General features: G+C 34.4%; 1 protein-coding gene across 1 annotated transcript in view; it reads right to left on the bottom strand.

Annotated features, from left to right (window-relative positions):
- Trhde (thyrotropin releasing hormone degrading enzyme) overlaps nt 1-21,420 on the bottom strand; it is a 378,190-nt gene that overhangs the window by 153,161 nt on the left and 203,609 nt on the right. The window contains exon 6 of the mRNA XM_069988744.1: nt 811-948. Coding sequence (XP_069844845.1) covers nt 811-948 — 138 coding nt within the window. The remainder of the gene's footprint in view (nt 1-810; nt 949-21,420) is intronic.

Genomic DNA, 21,420 nt, shown 5'->3' with positions numbered 1-21,420 from the left:
GCTCCTGATGAACTGATATTTGACATCTAGTTATAAAATACAAACATGTTTAGAGACAAAATAATACCAGTAGTATTTTTTAAAGAAGTTTAAAACATTATTCAGTTTCAATATTTCCAAAAAGTAAAAATTCAATCTAACACTATAGATGACAGTAGAGTTTATGTGGTTAATAAGTACTGAACACTGAGATAGGTATCATAATGTTAAAATTAGCATCAATTAAATAGTAGAAAAGTCCTAATGCAAATAACAATGAAAACATTCATATGATAAATTAGTTTTATGTCTGGTCATTGGCCCAAAATTATTCTTAGCCATTCTAAAACTAGTTCTTAAAATTATTTAGGAAACCTATTTAATTCCCCCATTTCTTTTATATAATTCTTATAAATGTACATGCCACAGCACTGTCTCAATTCATTTGTATTAGCCATCAAAATAAATAAGCATTAAGACAAAATGGTTTAAAAACTGGTCACTACATAGGTCGACTCTTTTAATAATAATAAGCTGACATTTGAATAGCACCATTTGTGCAGCAATTTCACATCGAGTCTCCAAACATTTATTCATTAATACTTCCAATATTTCTATGCATTCTTTGGCAAACATTCATTTCCATTTTACTCATTTATAAATCAAAGCACTAGTTCATAAAATGACATGAACATAGAGACTATTTTTCTACTTTAGTACATTTCTATCTGCCAGGAAAAAGAGAAAAATATAATACATCAAGCATGAAATAGTGTGGCTGCCCCAATAATGAAACGTCCCTTTGGCACATGGATCTTATCTATTTCCCACCTTTTTATATGCGATCCAGTCAAACACCCTGTCAATATCTGTTGCCTGTAGCACTTCCTGTGACACTGGATGGGAACTGGCTAGACCATCAAGCAGCATCACTTCATGCAGAACATCTGTCAGAAATCTCTGTTTTTCCTGCAAAACAGTAGATAGGAAAATATCAGGTGATTCGTGGATATGGTCATGTGAGAGAGGACATGAACAGACTGAGTGCTACTCAGCTGATGGATATGTGTCAGCCTTACATGGCGAGACTTAGATGTGAAGTAAACCTGATAAATAAAATGTCCTCCTGAAACATTCCATCATAAAGGTGGCCATTGATTTGAGCATGAAACAAAGTCACTGTAGTCAGATAAGCTTTAAATAAAAGATACCGGAGACAGAGCCTATGTTTAAGAAGTTTGGAAATTGTAAGATCCAGGCTGGTTTGTGGCCACCACAAAATCAAACTTAAAACTCCAGTTAAAAATACCCTTTCTAGGTTATATACAATACAAAAACTTTTTATTTTAGTCGTGGGGCTTGAACTCTGGGCCTGAGTGCTATCCCTCAGCTCTTGAGCTCAAAGCTAGAGCTCGACCACTTGAGCCACAGCACCACTTCTGGTTTTCTGAATGGTTTATTGGAGATAAGAGTCTCATAGCTGGCTTTGAACCGTGATTCTCAGATCTCAGCCTCCTGAGTAGCTAGGATTACAGGCATAAGCCACTGACACCTGGCTAATACAAAAACTATTTTCCTTTTAGATCTATTTCATTCTCGTTGAACAGCGCAGTCACTTTCTAACTGTTCTTGCCTTCCACCACACACACACACATTGTTGTTTGAAATCTAGGACACCAAAATTCATAGTAAAAGGCATGATTGACATGAAACTCAAATACCTGTGCATCTACATGTGTATTCAGAATAAGATACATAAAAGAAAGACCAATAGGTATCTATTACCACAAAGAGTGAAAACAATCCAACTCAGGAGCCTACTGCTCTCCACAGGTAGTATTTGCTCTAATAAAAACAGATTATCTTAGAAATAAACTGTAAAGTACTTCTCTGTTGTTTTAGTAAGTCTGCTTTAAAGCAACAGATTCTTTTTGGTTTTTAAGTTTTTGTGATTTTTTGTTTTTTAACAAAAATGCTGGAAGTTGCTAGTCCTCCTGCTCTCCTGCCTTCATTGATGGAAAAGAGAAAGAAAAAAATATTTGCCAAAGTTAATAGGACTAAATAACAGCCCCGAGATAGTTCAAGATCCCAATGAGTTTCATTACAGAGATTAAAGACTCCAAAGCCAAAATTCCTCTACTAATTCTGAACCCATTCCTAAAGCAGCCTAGTTTGGAGATAGCAGATAAACAGCATGTTATTTTGAAACTAGCTGTAATTTCAAATTGAGAGTACACTAGTCCTGAGCTTAAAAAATAAGTATGCTGAGGGAGAGTCCTTAGGTGAGCATATGTTTATGTTCATTTAAATCTGGTTTTAATAAAGCAATTTTACCCATCTTTGCTAGGTCAGTAATTCAATTATTTTTAATTAATACTTTAAGGAGTTAGCCATCTGACTGTATTCTATAAAGTTTACTTTCAAACCCATTAGCTTTTAAATTTTCAATGGTCCACATATCAAATGTCTTTCACCCTAAGAGATCCACATCCACAGTTCATGCTCCATCACAGAACAGTACATAGCAATGACTGAATCAAACCTTGTTCTGCATCCCAAAGGCTGCTCAAGACCCCTCACGATGGAAAGTCAAACTTAGCCTTGATGAAGTGAAAACATGCCAAAAACTAATTCTAAATTCCTTCTCAACCTAACTTCCTAGTTAAAATTTTAAGATGAAGAAGATTGATATGAGCATTTCTCATTTTAATCCACAAAAGAGATCTCATGCAAATAGCCTGTACATAGAGAATAAAGGGAAATAATGTTAAAATTCCAAAACAAAAATTTTAAAATGTTACTTTTTGTGCATGTGTGCTGATTCTAAGGCTTGAACCCAGAGTTTGGGCACTGTCCTCAAGGTTTTCTTGCTCCAGACTTACACTCTACCACTTGAGCCACAGCTCCACTTCCAGCTTTTTGGTAGTTAATTGAAGAAAAGAATATCATGAACTTTCTGCCCAGGCTGGCTTTGAATTGTGATCCTTAAATCTCAGCCTCCTGAGTAGCTAGGGTAGCAGGTAGAAGCTACCAGTGTTTGGTTAGATATCAAAAACTGTTACTACAATTTTTAAATGTATGCTAAATTTTAAAGATATTAAAATAATCCAGTCTTAAAAATTATGGGTAAAATTATGAGAAGCATAATAATACTTCAAATTGACCAATGAATATCTTGATTTCTACAATGTACCAGTTGATGTGTTCCATCTAAGAATTAAACTATATTGAGGTCTTCTAAGAATGCTGCTTAATCCATTAAAAATCATCAAATGTCCAATATAAAAACCACCTGTTAAATGAACTAAAAAGAATGATTAACTTGAATCTTTTTCTTTAATATTGATCAATAATAAAAACATATTGATCAATATTAAAATTTAATAAACTGATCATTGGTTTGCTCTAGACAGGATTTAAAAAGACAATATAAAGTAAATAGCTACATAACTTTAAAAATAAAATTCAAACTAAATCACAAATAAGAAACTTCAGTATTAAAGGAAATATAACTTTCATGATATAATGTTTCATGCTTCTGGTGAAAAACAAAAATAAATCTTTACCTTGTTAATAGTTTCAATAAGCAGCATTTAAATTTAGTAGGATTAAATCATTAGAAAAAAATTTACCTTCTGTCACATATAAGAGATGATATTAGGTAATGGGAAGAAAAGACTTACATGCAAAACAAAACAAGAAAAATAATTGGTTTTGAGGAAGGCTGACAGAAGAGTTAGAAAGATTAAGAAAGTTTACCATCAACTGAAGAGAAAAAGAAAGTTCTAGCCAGGTGCAGAACCAATTTTACAGAACTATAAAGATATTCCAGGATGAAAAAAGGTAGCAATTTTTATAAAACCCGTGTGATTATAAAATAAATTATCTTAAGCTCACCAGTCCATGGCTAGAAGATTCATGATAATCACTAGCAACAAGAGCAACAAAAATTCATTAAGTATTGATTGATTTTCTACCATTTACCTGAAACCATAAAGGTCTAAAAATGGAGTAAAAATAATGACAGCTTTAATGTTAAGTAAGAGATAAAATAGTTGGCCAAAGGGAATAAAAATACAGTTTTCTCTTACAGATTGAGTACCAAAAAATTTTTGAGACAAGTAATACTATCAAATAGATTTATGTACAGTTTTATTGTAGAATTTGAACTGACTTTTTGAAGGAACTTAAATGGTGAGTGTGTGTGTGTGTGTGTTTACAAAACAAAATATTTATGATGAATATTAAATTGTGAGTTTTTATTTTACTGTATATTTAAAAGTTGGAATGACCTGTGACCTAGTACTTGTTAGTTTGCTGTTGTTGTTGTTTAAACTAACAGTACTGGTGTTTGAATTAGAGATCGTGTACTTGTTAGGTTGGTCCTCTACCATTTGACACATGTCCTCAGTCAATCTATTCAAGAGGCAGAAGTAGAGAATCACAAGTTCAAGCATAGTTTATGTAAAGTTACAAGATTCCAAACAAAACATAGAGCTGAGCAGCAGTGGCTCACAAGCATAATCCTAGCTTTTAGGTGGCTGAAATCTGAAGATTGAAGTTGGAAGCCAGCCCAGGCAGAAAAGTCTGTGAGACTATTATATCCAATTGACCAGCGATAGTGAAAGTAAAGATGTGACTCCATTGCTAGCCCATCAGTCTTGAGAGAAAATGCCAATTGAAGAGTATGAGGCCCTGAATTCAAGCTCTACTACTGGCAGGCACAAAGCACACACACACACACACACACACACACACACACACACACACACACACACACACACACACACACACACACACACACACACATACACACAATCCAAACATCAAAAAGGCTGTGGACATGGCTCAAGTGGTAGAGTGTTTGTCTATCATAGTGGAAGGAAGGAAGGAAGGAAAGAAGGAAAGAAGGAAGGAAGGAAGGAAAGAAGGAAGGACAATAAGGCACAATGAAGAATTTCAAAGTAAGTCCAATACTAGCATAACATATATCACATATTATTAGATTGTTATATATATGCCTTCACTTAAACAGATATAATTATCAAATATATCACATGGTTTACAACTATTTTTAAACTACTGCACTAGAACCTTTGAAAAACTTCACAGGTGCATTTCAGAAACATGAGTAAATTTAAAGTAAATACAGATTTAATCATGAGCACCAATAGATATTAAAAATTATTCACTCATTTTTTTTACTAAATCAACATTAAATCCTTACCCTATAGCAGTTATTGGTGCCACAACTGGAAAATAGAAGGTAAAAGCCTAGTTGTGGATCTTAAAGAACTCAAAAGTAGAAAGTAAGTTACACTAGATGACAACAAACAAACTATACTATGAGAGATGCTATGAAAACCTGGAAGATGAAATGAATAACTAGTTAAGAAAGGCTTCCCAGATATGAAATTAAAGAGAAGGTGAAATTAAAGTAGACTGTTGAAGAATGAGAGGTTACTGACAGGAATGGGGAAAGTATCTACAAAGGGGCAAATCCATTGCATAATGAGCGTGGAAGACATAATCACTATCTTTGACTTCTTAATTATTAGGCAGAAGAGTTCGGTCTTAATAAAATGAGCAATAACAGGAATAATGGCATAGTTAAAAGTGGCATTTAAAGAAAATTAACTTGTCTATGATGTACAGAAAGGCTTGATGTACATAAAGCCAGGAAACAGAAGGTCACTATTGTTACAAGAGGGGATGATGTGTTACAAAACACATTGCTGAAGAACAGTTGGATATGACAACGTTTTGAATGAAAAACAATGATATTGATCCTTTGATGTTTTGATCCACCTGGCTTAATAGAAAGGAAATAAAATTCTGTAATAACTTTTTGATTTTTGAAATAGAAGAAATTTATTTTTAAAAAGGTCAAGTAAATGAAGAGAGGAAAAGAGAAGAATACAATCATCATATTCAATGTCTATCTTATGAAACTAGGAAAATTGAGTGGATGGGTAGAGAGGTAGGGGAGAAAGAGGAAGTGGTGTTATTTATCAAGATGATTGCTCATGAACTGACATTTTGAATGGTAACCCCTTTGTACAGCTACTTAAAGATGATAATAATAACAATAACAATAATAATAATGAAATAAAAATGTAAAAGCTCAAGGCAGAATTGAAAAGGTGGATGGCTGTGGAGGATAAGCTAACAAGATCAATATCTGGAAGTGCTAAGCTGGGTGCTGGTGGCCTACTCCTGTAATCCTAGCTACTCAGGAGGCTGATATCTGAAGATTGTGGTTCAAAGCCAGCCCAGCAGGAAAGTCCATGAAACTCTTATCACCAATAAACCACCAGAAAACAAGAAGTGTTACTGTTGGTCCAACTGGTAGGTTGTTCACCTTGAGCTGAAGAGCTGAAGAGCTCAGAGATAGCCCAGGCACACACTTCCAGCCCCATGACCGAAACAAAAAAAAAAAAAAGAAAAAGAAAGAAAGAAAGAAAGAAAGAAAGAAAGAAAGAAAGAAAGAAAGAAAGAAAGAAAGAAAGAAAGAAAGAAACAAGTGTTGAATTCTTTTCACAATACTTAAAAGTTTTGTATAGAAATATAAAATGATGTTTCAGAATTCAGGGCTGTTTAACAATTTTTATTTTACTTTGTAAAATGTATACAACATGCATTAATATTTAGTAGTATGTGTGAATGAAGTTCAAAGAATTCTTAGCAGAACATTGAACATCAGAGAAAATTACATTTCCAGATGCCTCACAATGGCTTCCACTTGAATATGTGAGAAAATAAGGGGCTCAAATGGGAGTCTGGAAGGTCTAGACACGAGCCACTGATGATGCTGGGAAAACAGGAAGTAGATGTAAAGATGTGGGTTCATTCCCATAGAGAGGCTGGCTAATTTTAGTAAAGAGTGATATTTGGTAGATATTGTGATTCTCTTATCAGGAAAGAAAGACAGGAAAAAAAATCAGAGTGTAATGTCAACCTGGATCAAAGATCTAGCAAACCAGAGAAAGACAGTTGAGAACCAAGACTGGGCCAGTCCCAGTAGCAGCGAGGTATTCACAAACAGAAAAAATAGGAAAAAAATATCTCTAGGCAAATGTGAGTTACACTAGAGCAGTCACAAGGACTGCTTAAGGACTCAATTAATTTTCTAGGAGGGTGGATCCGAACATAAATGAATAGCTCTTCTGGTATTCCTAGAAGCAAAAGCTGATGAAAGATCTCTCAACTGGAAGAAAAACACCTGCCTTTCAGTAGCTGTGTGACCTTGAGCAAGGTACTCAAACTTTTCAGACCTCAGCATCCTCATTTGTAATCATATGTGGTTGTGAGGATTAAATAAGTGAGCTACTTCTACAAATATTTACTAAGCACCCGCCTTTCCCATGTGGTCTGCCTGGTTCTAAGGATAAAGACATACAAAGAAATGGACCATATATTTGAAGACTTTATAGTCATGGAAGGAGAGGCAAAGAGAAAAGCAAATATGAAAAACATCTGCTATATGTAAAAATGGAAGTACGATCTAGAATATATAGTAGGACTCTTTCGGGAAAGCTGTGATTCGTTTTGTCAGGGAAAAGAGCAGGAAAAGCTGAAGGAGATAGTTTAAATCAATTTTTAAGGATAGTTTGAGTTTTCTAGAAAAGGCATGGCAGAGAAGTGAGAAAAGTCCAGTAGATATTTTAGCATGAGTATCTTTGAGAGTCGACAATATTTTGTGTGGCACAAAACAGTGAATAAAATAGTAGTGATGTCTATTCAAATCACTAAGAATTCTCTTTGCTAAGGCAGCCAGCTGGAGTTAGGAAGTAACATAGTTACATCTTATGCCTTAGATGAACACCTGGACAGAGAGAATAAGGACAGCATTGCACAACTGTGAACCCTCAGCTATAATGTGGGCTTTGTGTTTGTGCTCACAAAATAAAATGCCAACTATTTGTCTGACGTTGGCTCCACTTTAGGCTGACCAACTGTGCTCAAACAATGTATTTTCTTGTCATGTATTTATATGAAGAGAAGTGTCAATGATAGGTAGATGTGTGTGTAGATACATATGCAATCAGATGCAAGTATTTCCTTTTCTCAATGTTTGTTCATATAAAGCAATCTCTCACTCCAGTTTTTAATACTCAGTATCTTCTTGAATAGAGATAAAAGTGCTTGAACTAAAACCAGTAAGAATGCCTGACTGAACTTTACAGGCTAACATGCTTTCACAGTCTATAGCTGTATTGACTCCACTTCAAACAATCTCTCACAATGAGAAAATAATGAGATATAATAATGTTTTTTATGTTTCACCTCTCTGGAAATCTATGCTTACCATGTAATAGAGACATCTAACATTCAATAGGTTAAACAAATGAATTAATACTAAACTGAACTCCTTGCTCATAAAAAGCTAGAATGAGGGAGACTTGCAGTGTCTGAGTTATTGACTATTGTTTTCCATGACTATTGAAAACATGAAGATGTTAAATCAGAAGAATATATTCAAAATTGAAATAAGCAAAGTAAATATATTGAGGGAAAATTTCTATGAGGTTGTAACTACCTGAAAATGATATCACTGAAATACTGTAAATATTATTTTTATAAACATACGATACATGCCATATTTGTGAAAATAAGAAGTCTCTTGGACTCTTAAGATTCCCAAAACATTAAAAAGAACTTTATAAAGTTCTTTTTATGAAGTTCTGAAAGTATTTAAGTTTTCCATTAGTCAGCTAGATTTACTTGTGAAAAATTATATCACCACTTAGCTGACTAGTTAATATTTTATACACAGCTAAATCACAGTGATAGATGAGACAAATGTAGAGCTAGTGAAATGCTGTTTTTCTATAGCAATGAGCCTCAAATTTACCATTTCATTATCTTTCATTCAAAATGCACATTCTCAAGGTGCTACTAATTTTCATGAGATTCTTGTTGTAGTAGTTTGTTATATTTTTTATTTTTTTCTTTATTTTTGGCCAGTGGTGGGAGTTGAACTCTGGGACTAGGCGCTGTCCCTGAGCTCTTCAGCTCAAGACTAGGATTTTACCACTTGAGCCACAGCACCCCTTGTAGCTTTATCTGCTTATGTGATACTGAGGAATCGAACCCAGGGCATCATGTATGCGAGGCAAGCACTCTACCACTGAGCCACCTTCCCAGCCCTAGTTTATTAATATTTAAGTCAAACTTGCTTAAGTACACATATGTATAGTAGGTACTGAAGAATAATTTAAAAAGTAATCAACATTAAGGCCTACAATATATAAGACTCAAATTAAAATTTAAGCTCTGTAGTTGTTTACATAACCTTTTATGAAAGCCTTGAAGGAACACAAGACTTTAGGAAAATCTCTATTGGTGTAGTATTTTTCTGTTATTTCTCATAAACCTTCCAACAAATAACTGAAATAAAGTGTTCCATATGTTATTTCTTTCAAATATCAGCCACATTTCCTCCATTGCTAAAGCCACAAATTCTCTAAGAAAAACCTTAATCAATGCACAAGAATATCTTAGATGATTATATAAACCCCTCTCAATCCCAGAAAAAGCCTCCAAATGTCTCTATGAGCCATGGCTCTCTCAAAAAATGACTAACTCAGAGGAAGTAGGTTAAATTATGACGACATCCCTCAGCTGCCTGATGTTTTTGTTTTAGCATCCAAGCTAAGGGTGTCATGTCTTATATTATCCAAGACATGATGTGGCTAAGGAAAAAGACTAAGTAAGATAAAACACAAAGGTTACCAGACTATACTCAACCACATTTTGAATCTTCTGTAGAACTTAAAGATACAGCAGAAATGCCTACTACTCACATTTTCATTAATTACAGGAATCCCACAGAACATTCATGGATATGCTTGCACATCAATAACAATAATAATATTGATCATATTGTCCAGTCACATAGCTCATTTTGATTATAGCAATTGTCCCCCCCAAAAAATAAAAGTGAATAGTCTTCACACTCACATGCCTTCCATAACTCTCTTAAAATATGCATTTGAGACCTCTTGTTTTTTTGCAAAGTTTATCCTTATAGATTCATATATTTTAAATCTAATTTCTGAATCTGATCTATTTCTTTTTTTATTGTGAAAATACTGTACAGAGGGGTTACAATTACATGGGCAAGATAATGAGTACATTTCTTATCAAGCATTGTAGCCTCCTCCTTTGTTTCCCCTTCCTCTCCCATCCTCCCTCCACCCCCTCACCCAACTTCCTTCCCCCCCACCCCCACCAAAGTTGTAAAGTTCGTTTTGGACATGACTTGTACATCTCATTGTTGCAATGGGTCTACCTGTATCCTTATCTAAATGATTTGTTTTTTCCCTTCTATTTCTAATCCCAATTTATTCTTTAATTAAAAGAAAGAGATTTAATGTCAACATAGAATCAGATACATTTCATAAATGATTGATTGACCTTCATATCAGAATTATTGTTAACTTACGGGAAACTTATGGTCAAGAACCTCCTGTTGGTTACATTTTCAGCTAAATGCTGGGAAATTGTGTGAAGTTAAAGTTCCTAACCTGGAAAGTATGAGGAAGTGTAGTAGACTTAAATTCTTCTACTTTGTTGTTTAACATGATTTGAGCTGTTTCGTATTCTTCTGAAGTGTTGCTGCAGAATCCACCCATAAGATTAGGTATTTCTAAATTATATTAAGTGAAGTAAGCCAGGCCCAAAGAAACATAGGTCCCATGGTTTCCCTTATTTGCAATAACTTGTATATGTCTGAGACAAGCAGAACGGGTCAGATAAGTTGATGTTAGGCGAAATGAACCCCAAGATAAAGACTCAAATTGTTTCTCTTTCCTAATATTGTTTCTAACATATTTATAAGATGATTTCTTTGTTGCTTTGTATGTCCCTCCCCCACAGTATAACCCCTGTTTTCACTGTATTTGATGTTGGTATAATTTGTGGAGGGGAAGGGAAAAAACAAATTGTTTAAATAGGGACACAGGTGGACCTATTGTAACAATGAGATGTACAAGACGTTATGTGGAAAAATGAACTTTACAACTTTGGCTAGGGGGAGAGCTATGGGCGGGCAGGAATGGTAAGGGGAAACAAAGGAAGAGGCAAACAATGCTTCATAAGAAATGTGCTCATTACCTTGCTCATGTAATTTAAACCCTCTGTTTGGTATTTTCACAATAAAAAACTTATTAATGAAAAAATAAAATGTTTCCAGAAAAAAAAGGATTAGACATTTCTGAGATGTAAAAACTCCTCTGCCTTTCCTTACCTTGGCAGTAAAAATATTTTCCTTCATCTCTATGCTTAATTTCTGATAAGCTGAACATATTTCAATAAAATCAAATTTGCCAATCCAAATTAGACACACAATAATTTCTGACACCCATTACAAGAAGCTTCTAATATTTTATCGACACAAATAACAAACTCATTTAGGCACTTCAATATGTGATTGGCAAAATCTAATTAAGAGTATTTTAAATGTGTATTGACTAGTTATTTTAAACCAATTTTATTTCAAGTTTAAATTTTAATAGAAACATTTTCATGCAGTTCAAATTTGAAGGAATCCCAGTGATGAGCTAATTAACCAGCAGAAGTTATTAACATGGCTACGAAGTAGCTGATTCATTTTATTATTTATAATTTGTGAAATAAGTAATAGTTCTAATGACCTTAATTTTTTACAACATTATTATTGAACTAATAAGTGAATTTTATTAAATAGGACATTTTAAAACTTTCTGTTAATATTTAGTGATACAAATAGTTCATTCATTAAATAATCTATTTTGATAACAATTGCATTGCCCAAATTCATTCAGGGAAGAAATAGGTGTACTAAAGAGGATATATGAATCTAATTTTTATCTCACTATCTTTTTCTTATATGATTCTCAATATGCATTATTCAGGAAACTTTCTTTGATTCTTAAAATTATCTTGTAACTAAAACAGCACAGGTATCTCATATGTATTTGGAAAATGGAGAAACAACTCTATATAGCTATCAAATAATAGTCAACATTTTAACCCAAGATATAGAAAAGAATTCCACTCTGGAAAACTATAAAAGTAGCATTGCTCTGACAAAAAAAAGTCAACTAAATTACTAAAACAGGACTGTGAGTCTGAGTTCATAAATGTTACAATATCTGATTATTCCTTATCCCTAACAGAAACCAGGGGTAAAAAAGTTGTTATCTAGAAATGCTTCTTCAGTAGTGAAAGTTGAACAACTCAACATAGAGTAAACCCTTAGAATATTTCATCATTTGGAGGCCACAAGTTGCCAGAATAATGCTTAGCAAAACATAAAAATGTAATATCTTGTCATAGGAAACCAAAGTATTTTTGAGCCCTGTCAGATCTAAAAAGTCTTAAGTCAAAGATTTCAAACAAGGCTCCTTCTTGTCTTAAAAGTAGAACAACAAAATTTGTTCAAAGAATTTTAGGGTTTTAATTAGTATTTGCCAATAGTGCACTGTGATCCAGGTACTACCAATCAGACCAGCCATATGAATGTTTAGGAAGAAAATGTAATTTATGTCACATTTTTTTTCCTGAAGGAACAATTGGTCTGGGCTTGTTTGTAATCAGACAACTTAGAAAATAACAGTTAGATGAAAACCTACCATCATATTAAAATCACCACTATCAGTACAAAAAACAAAACAAAACAAAACAAAAAAACCAAACAAACAAGAAATCAGCCTTGTAAAATGCATGCCTATCCTCTAGTCTGTGAATTTTCAGAAAGAAAGAAACTCAACAAAATGGTGAAACAAGGATACAGGATGACCCATTGTAACAATGAGATGTACAAGACACTATGTTAAAAATAAACTTTACAGTCAGATAATGTGATGTTAGGAAAATGAACCCTTAAATATGTATTTTAATGTTTTCGTTTCTTTCATGCATGTGTTTCTAACGCATTTATAAGATTATTTCTTTGTTGCTTTGTATGTCCCTCCCCCACAGTGTAACCCCCGCTTTCACTATATTTGATGTCAGTATAACATGTGGAGGAAATGGGGGCAAACAAGTCGTTTAAGGATTCAGGTGGACCTGTTGCAACAATGAGAAGTACAAAATGTCATGTCAAAACCAGCTTTACAATGTCGGTGGGGGGGGAGGGGGGTAAAATTGGGTGGGGGGGGAGGGGGAGGCGGGGAAGGGAGGTGAAGTGTAAACAAAGGAGGAGGCTGCAATGCTTGGTAAGAAATGTATGCATTATCCTGCCCATGTAATTGTAGCCCCTCTGTACAGTATGTTCTCAAATAAAATAAAATAATATTAAAAAAAATAAAAAAAAATAAACTTTACAACTGGGGGTGGGGGAGAAATTTGGGAGGTAGGGAAGGAAGGGATGGTAGAAGAAAAACAAAGGAGGGGGTAACAATGTTTAACAGGAAATGTACTCATCACCTTACTCATGTAACTGTAACCCGCCTGTACACTATTTTTACAATTAAAAAAAAACATTAAAGCAAAGAAGGAAGGAAGAAACTCAAAAGTGGAGTTTGTGGGGTGGGAGTTGGCTCAGTTGTAGAATGCTTGCCTCACAGGCATGAGGCACTGGCTTTGATTGCTCAGCACCACATAAACAGAAAAAAGCCGGAAGTGGCACTGAGGCTCAACTGGTAGAACACTAGCCTTGAGCTGAATAGCTGAAGGACAGCTCCCAGGCCTAGAGCACAGCCCCCACAACTGACAAAAAAAAGAAAAAAGAAAGGAAAAAACATGGAGTTTCTAAGTTAAGGAAATGATTACAAAACAAATTTAGCCATGTAATATGAAAATAATAATAAGTTGCTAAATGTCCATACATAGATAGCTATTATGTATGCATGCACATGAAGAATTTGAATGAGGTATGACACAATGGTTTTGAGCTATCCCATAAACAAAGCAACTGCTGACATGGGCATCAAAGAACCAACACAAAACAAAAATTAAAAAGAAATCATCACAATATCCCAAATTCGCACACAGAAACCACTAGAGATGAAATACAGTGCATGCAAGAATGTGATATATAAAAGTTCCGTAATTAGATTACTTGTGATATTTGTTACATAAAAATTATCACAATGAATACCTTATTTAGGTGCTTAAGTCTTTGACTAAAATAAATAGGGTGAATAAGATGTATGAAAAATAGAGATGCAGAAATTCTCAGCAATATTTTGAACCAATTTATATAAACTTTCTGAGCTTGTATGCTGTTAATAGCACTTAAGAACAGTATCACTGAAGTAGAAATATAAGCCAGAGAAAATAAGCTAGAGATAATAAAATGAGTGAAGGAATTAATTGGACACAGGTGTTCTTGAAGCAGGTTCTGAGGGAGAAATACATTCTGACATATCTTCATTTCAAGACAAATATGACATAAACAAAATACCTAGAACTTTCATTTCTCAGTCCCAGAAAGAGATAAAAAGATAAAGATAAAAAAATCAAAAGAATGACATAAAATTGTGAATGGTAGAACCAGGCAGGTTATTTGGCACAGTGTTAAAATATTTCCTACCAAATAACTTTGGATTCAAGGATGAGAAGAGCTGCCTGAATTCTAGGCTGAATAGTGGCCTACTCAATGGAATATTTTTCAGACTCTGTAAGAAAAATGACAATAGAGAAGATGTACACTGCCAAGAGGGCAGAATGGCTTAATCTGTTTCACAGTGGATTAAACAGGTAAGGTGTCCTGTGATACAGAGTAGATTCTATGTAAATATTAATTATTAAAAAATGTTTCATGAGCTACTCAGTCTATCTCTTCATCAATCTCAAATTATTTTTTTTCATTGCCTTCAAAGGGAGCTCTTTCATACTTTTTATTTGATCACTTAATCCCTATTTTCATGTCTGACATCCTTGCTTCGTATATGTGAACAAAATTTTTAAAAACTTGATGGAAAAGAGGAAAACATTTCATAGAGTGTTTTAACTGACACAATCGCAGACTGCTTAGAAATGGCTTGTATCCTAATATCATTTAAGATATTTAACAGTTAAAGCTAATGATTAATGATTAGAAACTTAATGACTTATTTTTATTGGCCTCTGTGTCTCCAGCTTTGATTATCTTCATATCAGAGCTTTGCAAAACAAATTCTCCTTTAGGAAAACACTAAAGAATATCTGATATTGCAAATTGATATGTTATTGAAAGATAACATTTTTTCAGGGCAAGGCAAGGGACAGACAAAATAATAAGATAATCTGCTGTGGCCAATATTTTATATTTGAGACTACCATGCCTAAGTAGAATGTTAACATTTTGGTGTCCAATTTTGGCATTTTCAACTTTTGGCTTATCCAGTGACAGCAATTGGGAATATGTTTTAACACTGCTGTTACTTGAAATGAGAATGTGCAGGCTGATTTCCCTCTGTAATATTTCTAGGCATGAAAAAATGGCCTTGATCATTGTTAGGTTGCAGGTTCAGTAAGGGCTTTATTATTTAGTATCTAATCTTATAAATGCATTGGCTGGTTTTGAAACTCCTAAGAAAATTTGGAAAGACCTTGACACCATGCAATGTGAACAGTCTTCAAAATAAACGCTTTATTCCATAGAGAATGTTCATTTGTCTTTTATCTCTCACTTGATAGCATACAAAACCTGAAGCAATGTCTTTCTGAACAACATGCTTTCCTTTTAAAAATAAATCATCTTTTAAGAGCAGGTATGTTTTTTTCAACTTGTGGCTTAGCTTTGCTTTAAATTTTAAAAAACCATATATAAAAAAGATATGAAGTAATACTACTAAAAAATACCTGCTAAATATTTACTTGAATGGACAAAAATACATCTAACTTTTCTAAAATTATCTTATTTAGGAAAAGGGATTCTTCTAAAATGAGACAACCCATTTAAATATTTTGAACCTTTTCCAAGTCTTCAATTTCCCAAACAATTGTGAAGTTTGATTTTCATTTGAAAAACCAATTATGAGTATAAACAAAAATATAAACTACCTCTAAGTATTCTTCATCTATTTAAACTAAGAAACATTGTGCAAAAAATTCTAAATCAGTTAATATACTTAAGTAATTAACTAATGAGTGCTTTTCTAATAAATGTCTTACTTGTTTTTTGCTACCAGATGTCCTTAATGAGGATACTAATAAAAGCAAATGCTTTATGAAAAGAATAGAACTAGCCCTCCCTAGTATAGGGAGGAACATTTTAAAATATGTTATTTGCATTAGTTGCAATCACCTTGTTATTTTCACTATTAATCCTTGCTGGAAATATTTAGTATCACATTGGTTAGGATCCAAGTCTCAGGATTACTTAACACTGGAATTGTGTTCGTGTTAGCCTAATGTGTGCTTTCTTTTAATTTCAGTGTAAACAGGATGCATGGAGCACTGGAACACATAGTTGGCACATCAGGAGTCTTCCTACACTCACTCTGAGGATTAAATGACACAAGGACACTTTTCTTTAATGGAATTAGCTGCTGTGTGCATGACAGCTCTACCTGAGCCTGAGCGCTGTCCCTCAGCTCTTCGGCTCAAGGCTAGTGCTCTACCACTTGAGCTACAGCACCACTTCTGGCTTTCTGATGGTTATTGGAGTTAAGAGTTTCAGGGAGTTTCCTGCTTAGACTGGCTTTGAACCATGATCCTCAGATCTCAGCCTCCAGCGTAGCTAGGATTACAGGCCTGAGCCACTGGCGCAGGCCACCTCTTTGTCTTTCTTATGGGTCCATTATCCCCCAATGCCAAACACTACTCCGACCACCAACATTAGGGGAAAAGAAATCCTTTTTTCCAGAACAGGGAGATACAGCTTCCAAGTTTCTCGCTAATGGGAACTCTTTAAAAGTCTGTATTTGGGGAGGAGATAAAAATTCTTGCAGAGTGAAAAGGAAGGAAGAGTGAAGGAAAAACACAAAGACATGTATTTTGAAAACTGGGACCCCAAGAGATTCAAGCACGCATTCCATCTACTGTCTTTCTAGTCTTTCACTGTGGATGACTTTTAAACAACTGAGTATAATTAAGAGCCCACAGGCCATTGAGACTATACAGGAAATCCTTATATTTTTTCACATTCAATATGTGAGAGAAATCTGAAAATAAAATAGCAAGCAGTATAAAACAATTGATGATCTTCTAGTTTGGTCTGAAGAGACAACTCATATGGAATTTGATTGTAATAGATAATTACAGCTCTATAGAAAAACTAAGATATGTATATATAGATAGATATCTACATGGATATAGATAAATAGACATAGGCATATACAGATATGTGTTAACTATAGATATAGATACACATTTATTTAGTATTTAGTATTCACAAGATTATAAAATGAATATATCTAATTTCCAAATGGTTTATCTCTGGCCTCAAAGCTCTGCTAAATGAACAGATTTTAATTTGGTAAACTATAGTTGATACCAACAAGCAACAAACTATTGTGGATAGTATGTTAGTGTATATTTTTAAAGTATGTAAAAGCATTTTCCGTATTGCCATTGAATCAAGAAATATACACCTAAACAAGAAAATTATTAACCTAAAGCAAATAGTTTCTACTACTTTTACATTCTTCTTGAAGAGTATTCACCATATGTCTGGATTTAAATGAAAAGAATTAAACTCAATGAATACAATATTTCAGATTCTTCTTAAAAACAAAATTTAAAATCCTGAAAAGATGATTTCATTCCAATGCCTCATATTTTAATAGGTAATTGTCTTTGGAGCATTTTACAATGAACTGATCTAATTAAAGAATGTATTTTTATTATTTCAACCCTGTCCAGGATAGAAAGAAAAAGAGATTCATTTTACATTTTAGGCAATACTCTGAGATATTCTAAATATTTTGTGTAATGAAGTCTACTTACATGACTTTGCATGAGTAGTTGTCATTGTACCTAGTGTTCTTATAAAATTTGAGGAAGGCAGTGGGGGGTGGGGGGGAGATGGGACAGCAGGGAATGTAAGGGGAAACAAAGGGGAAACAATGCTTGATAAGAAATGAACTCATTACCTTGCTCAAATACAGTATTTTCACAATAGAAAAACCTTATTAATAATAAAAGATTTGAGGAAGTATATTTCTAATCTGCAGACTTTATCAATATATAATTTAAAATGTAATACTATGTGATGGTCTATAGTATTCCTTTAATAAAAGACTCTACCCTAGTAGTTAATGATTGCTATTACAGAAGCACTTTATTACTATTACATACATGCAAGAGACCAAGGGTGATACCTACAATACAGACTAGACAAATTCTTTTTTTTTCTTTTTATTTTCTTTTTATTGTGAACATACTGTACAGAGGGGTTACAATTACATGGGCAAGATAATGAGTACATTTCTTATCAAGCATTGCAGCCTCCTCCTTTGTTTCCCCTTCACATCCCTTCCCAGCATCCCCCCACCCCCCCACCCAATCCCCCCCCCAAAGTTGTAAAGTTCGTTTTCGACATGACAACTTGTACTTCTCATTGTTGCAACGAGTCCACCAGTATCCTTAAACGACTTGTTTTTCCCCTTCCCCTCCACAAATTATACCGACATAAAATATAGTGAAAACAGGGGTTATACTGTGGGGGAGGGACATATAAAGCAACGAAGAAATTATCTTATAAATGCATTAGAAACAAATGCATGAAAGAAAAAAACATTTAAATACATATCTAAGGGTTCATTTTCCTAACATCACATTATCTGACCTTTTCTGTTTGACTCATACATATACCAGATATTGCAAATAAGGGAAACCATGGGATCTATGTTTCTTTGGGCGTGGCTTACTTCACTTAATATAATTTTTTCCAAGCCTTTCCATTTCCTAACAAATGGGGCAATGTCATTCTTTCTGATGGAGGCATAGAATTCCATTGTGTATAAATACCAAATTTTCTTGATCCATTCATCAACTGAGGGGCATCTGGGTTGGTTCCATATCTTAGCTATGGTAAATAATGCTGCAATAAACATAGTTGTGCTGGTAGCTTTAGTGTGGTCTTGTTTGTAAACATTTGGGTAAATGCCCAAAAGTGGGATTGCTGGGTCATAGGGTAGCTCTATGTGGAGTCTTTTGAGGAACCTCCATACTGCTTTCCAAAGTGGTTGAACAAGTTTACACTCCCACCAACAATGAAGTAAGGTTCCCTTCTGTCCACATCCCCTCCAGCATCTGTTGTTATTAGAGTTCTTGATTTTTGCCATTCTAACTGGGGTTAGAATGGGGTGAGGTGGTATCTCAATGTTGTTTTGATTTGCATTTCTTTTATGGCTAGGGAAGTTGAGCATTTCTTCATGTGTCTATTGGCCATCCTTCTTTCTTCTTCAGAGAAGTTTCTCTTTAAGTCATTAGCCCACTTTTTTATTGGGCAGTTGTTTCTTTGAGGATTTGTTGTTGCGGGATTTAATTTTTTGTGTTCCAAGTATATTTTAGATATGAGACCCTTGTCCGTTGTATGGCTAGTAAAGATCTTCTCCCAATCCGTGGGCTTTCTATTGATCTTGGGACTAGACAAATTCTAATGGAAATTTATGCAATTTACATGAGGATATGATTTCCTCCACCTCAGTATCAGATCTATGCATCCTTTTCTGGGATACATGAAAATCCTTTAGTCATGGATCATTTTTTATATAAAAATGATGGAGAATTGTCAAACAATAATACTATGTTAAGCAACTCTCAGGCTATGTCACTGTGCAAGAGTCCACATGGCAGAGGTAGATAAAAATTGATCTGAAGAGAATGAATCCAGACACAAAGTTTATAGAAATTATTTTAAAATCTATATATAACTGATATACATCCTGGTGTCAACATATTTTACTGGCATTGGAAATGCACAGCATCTCCTCATAAAATCAATGCATTTTCTAACAGAAGGTTCAACTTCCAGGCCGTGGCATCATTTCACATTTGTGCAGTGGCTTATATAATTATTTCAAAGACCTCACAGAAATTATGTGTAACTTATTAAGTCCAACCAGCCGTCTCACCTTTCAAATGATAAGGATGTGTTAGAGAGATGAAATGGCATTCTTAGAATCTGAATTTCTTATTGCCAATCCACATCCCCCCCCCGACCTTACATCTGTAAAGACATTCCATCTGTAAAATGATAAATTTGGTTAGTTTCAATGGGGAAAACATTTTCACACACACACACAAACATTTATTTTATGTAGTGTTGCTAATATCAAAAAGTAATTGTTTCTGTCCTGGAAACTGGCTCTGAAAACACATACTCACATATAAATAAATCTAAGTGGTGTGGGGGGGGGTGTGGGGGGGTGGGGGGGTGAGTGGGTATGTTTATAACAACTAATCAAAGCAAGTATATCAGCTTAAATCAGAGGAAGAGCTTTCTAACAATATCATATTTAATTCAGTTCTTCCTTATAGGTGTTCCATGGGAGGAAGCATGTATTAGTAATCTCCCTAGCAAATTGAAATTACATTTAGTGTTTGAGACCTAGTGTCTGTAAATGAGAAAGGCACTGTTTTTGAGATTAGAGGCAAGAGAGGTCAACTTTCTGAATTTCTCTGCTCTGACATGAGCTTGACTTCTCATCTTTCCTTTTTAGTTTCAGTCATAGAGAGGCCAAGCCATGCACTCATAGGCAGGGGGCTGCGCATAATACACCTATGCAGCTACTGCTGAAGCTATCATCACTCTTACTCCAGGTATTTCTTTCTCTCTTTGCTGATGTCATTATGAAAAATAGGGCTGATACAGTCACTCAGCTTTCTCCCGTATTTATGTGGTTAACTTTTTCTTAACATTTCATATGCAAAAAAGATATTAATAATTTATAGTGGGACAATTTGTTTATGGAATTTCTTACATGTTTCATAAAATCAGTATGTTGAGGTATTCCACTGAATGCAAGGAAAGCTGCTAAAAAACAAAAACCACTGAAGAACAGGAAATCTTGGTAATTTTTATAATTCGAACAGAAAGAGACAAGAGTCCTCCCTATTTAGAAATTAATGATGATGGGTATGTTGTCATTTCTTAGTTATAACAGTTATCCTTCTGTGTGACTGATCATCCATTTATTAGTTTTTAGATCTATACTTAATTCAAATCATTATATTTTAACACGTAAGGTATTCTGTTTTGTATCTGTACAGATCCGCAGGCTTGAACTTGGGGTCTGAGCACTGTCCCTGAGCTTGTATGCTCAACCCTAGTGCTCTACCACCTGAGACACAGATTTGCTCTGGCCTTTCTGGTAGTTAATTGGAGTTAAGAATCTGAGATGGTGTCATTCTTCCATATGGAGGCATATACCACATTTTCTAGTATTGTTACCCCCTCCTTTGTTTTTCTCCTAACATCCTTTCCCTCACCACCTCCCCAACTCCCCAACTCTTCCCTCCTCCTCCCCAAGTTGTAAAGTTTGTTTGCAACATAGTGTCTTGTACATCTCTTTGTTACAA

The sequence above is a fragment of the Dipodomys merriami genome, unplaced genomic scaffold, assembly GCF_024711535.1.
Source record: "Dipodomys merriami isolate MVZ:Mamm:240054 unplaced genomic scaffold, mDipMer1.0.p SCAF_10, whole genome shotgun sequence".
In the NCBI taxonomy this organism is placed as follows: Eukaryota; Metazoa; Chordata; class Mammalia; order Rodentia; family Heteromyidae; genus Dipodomys; species Dipodomys merriami.
The sequence above is the reverse complement of the archived record's forward strand: the minus strand, read 5'-3'. Positions and strand labels throughout refer to the sequence as shown.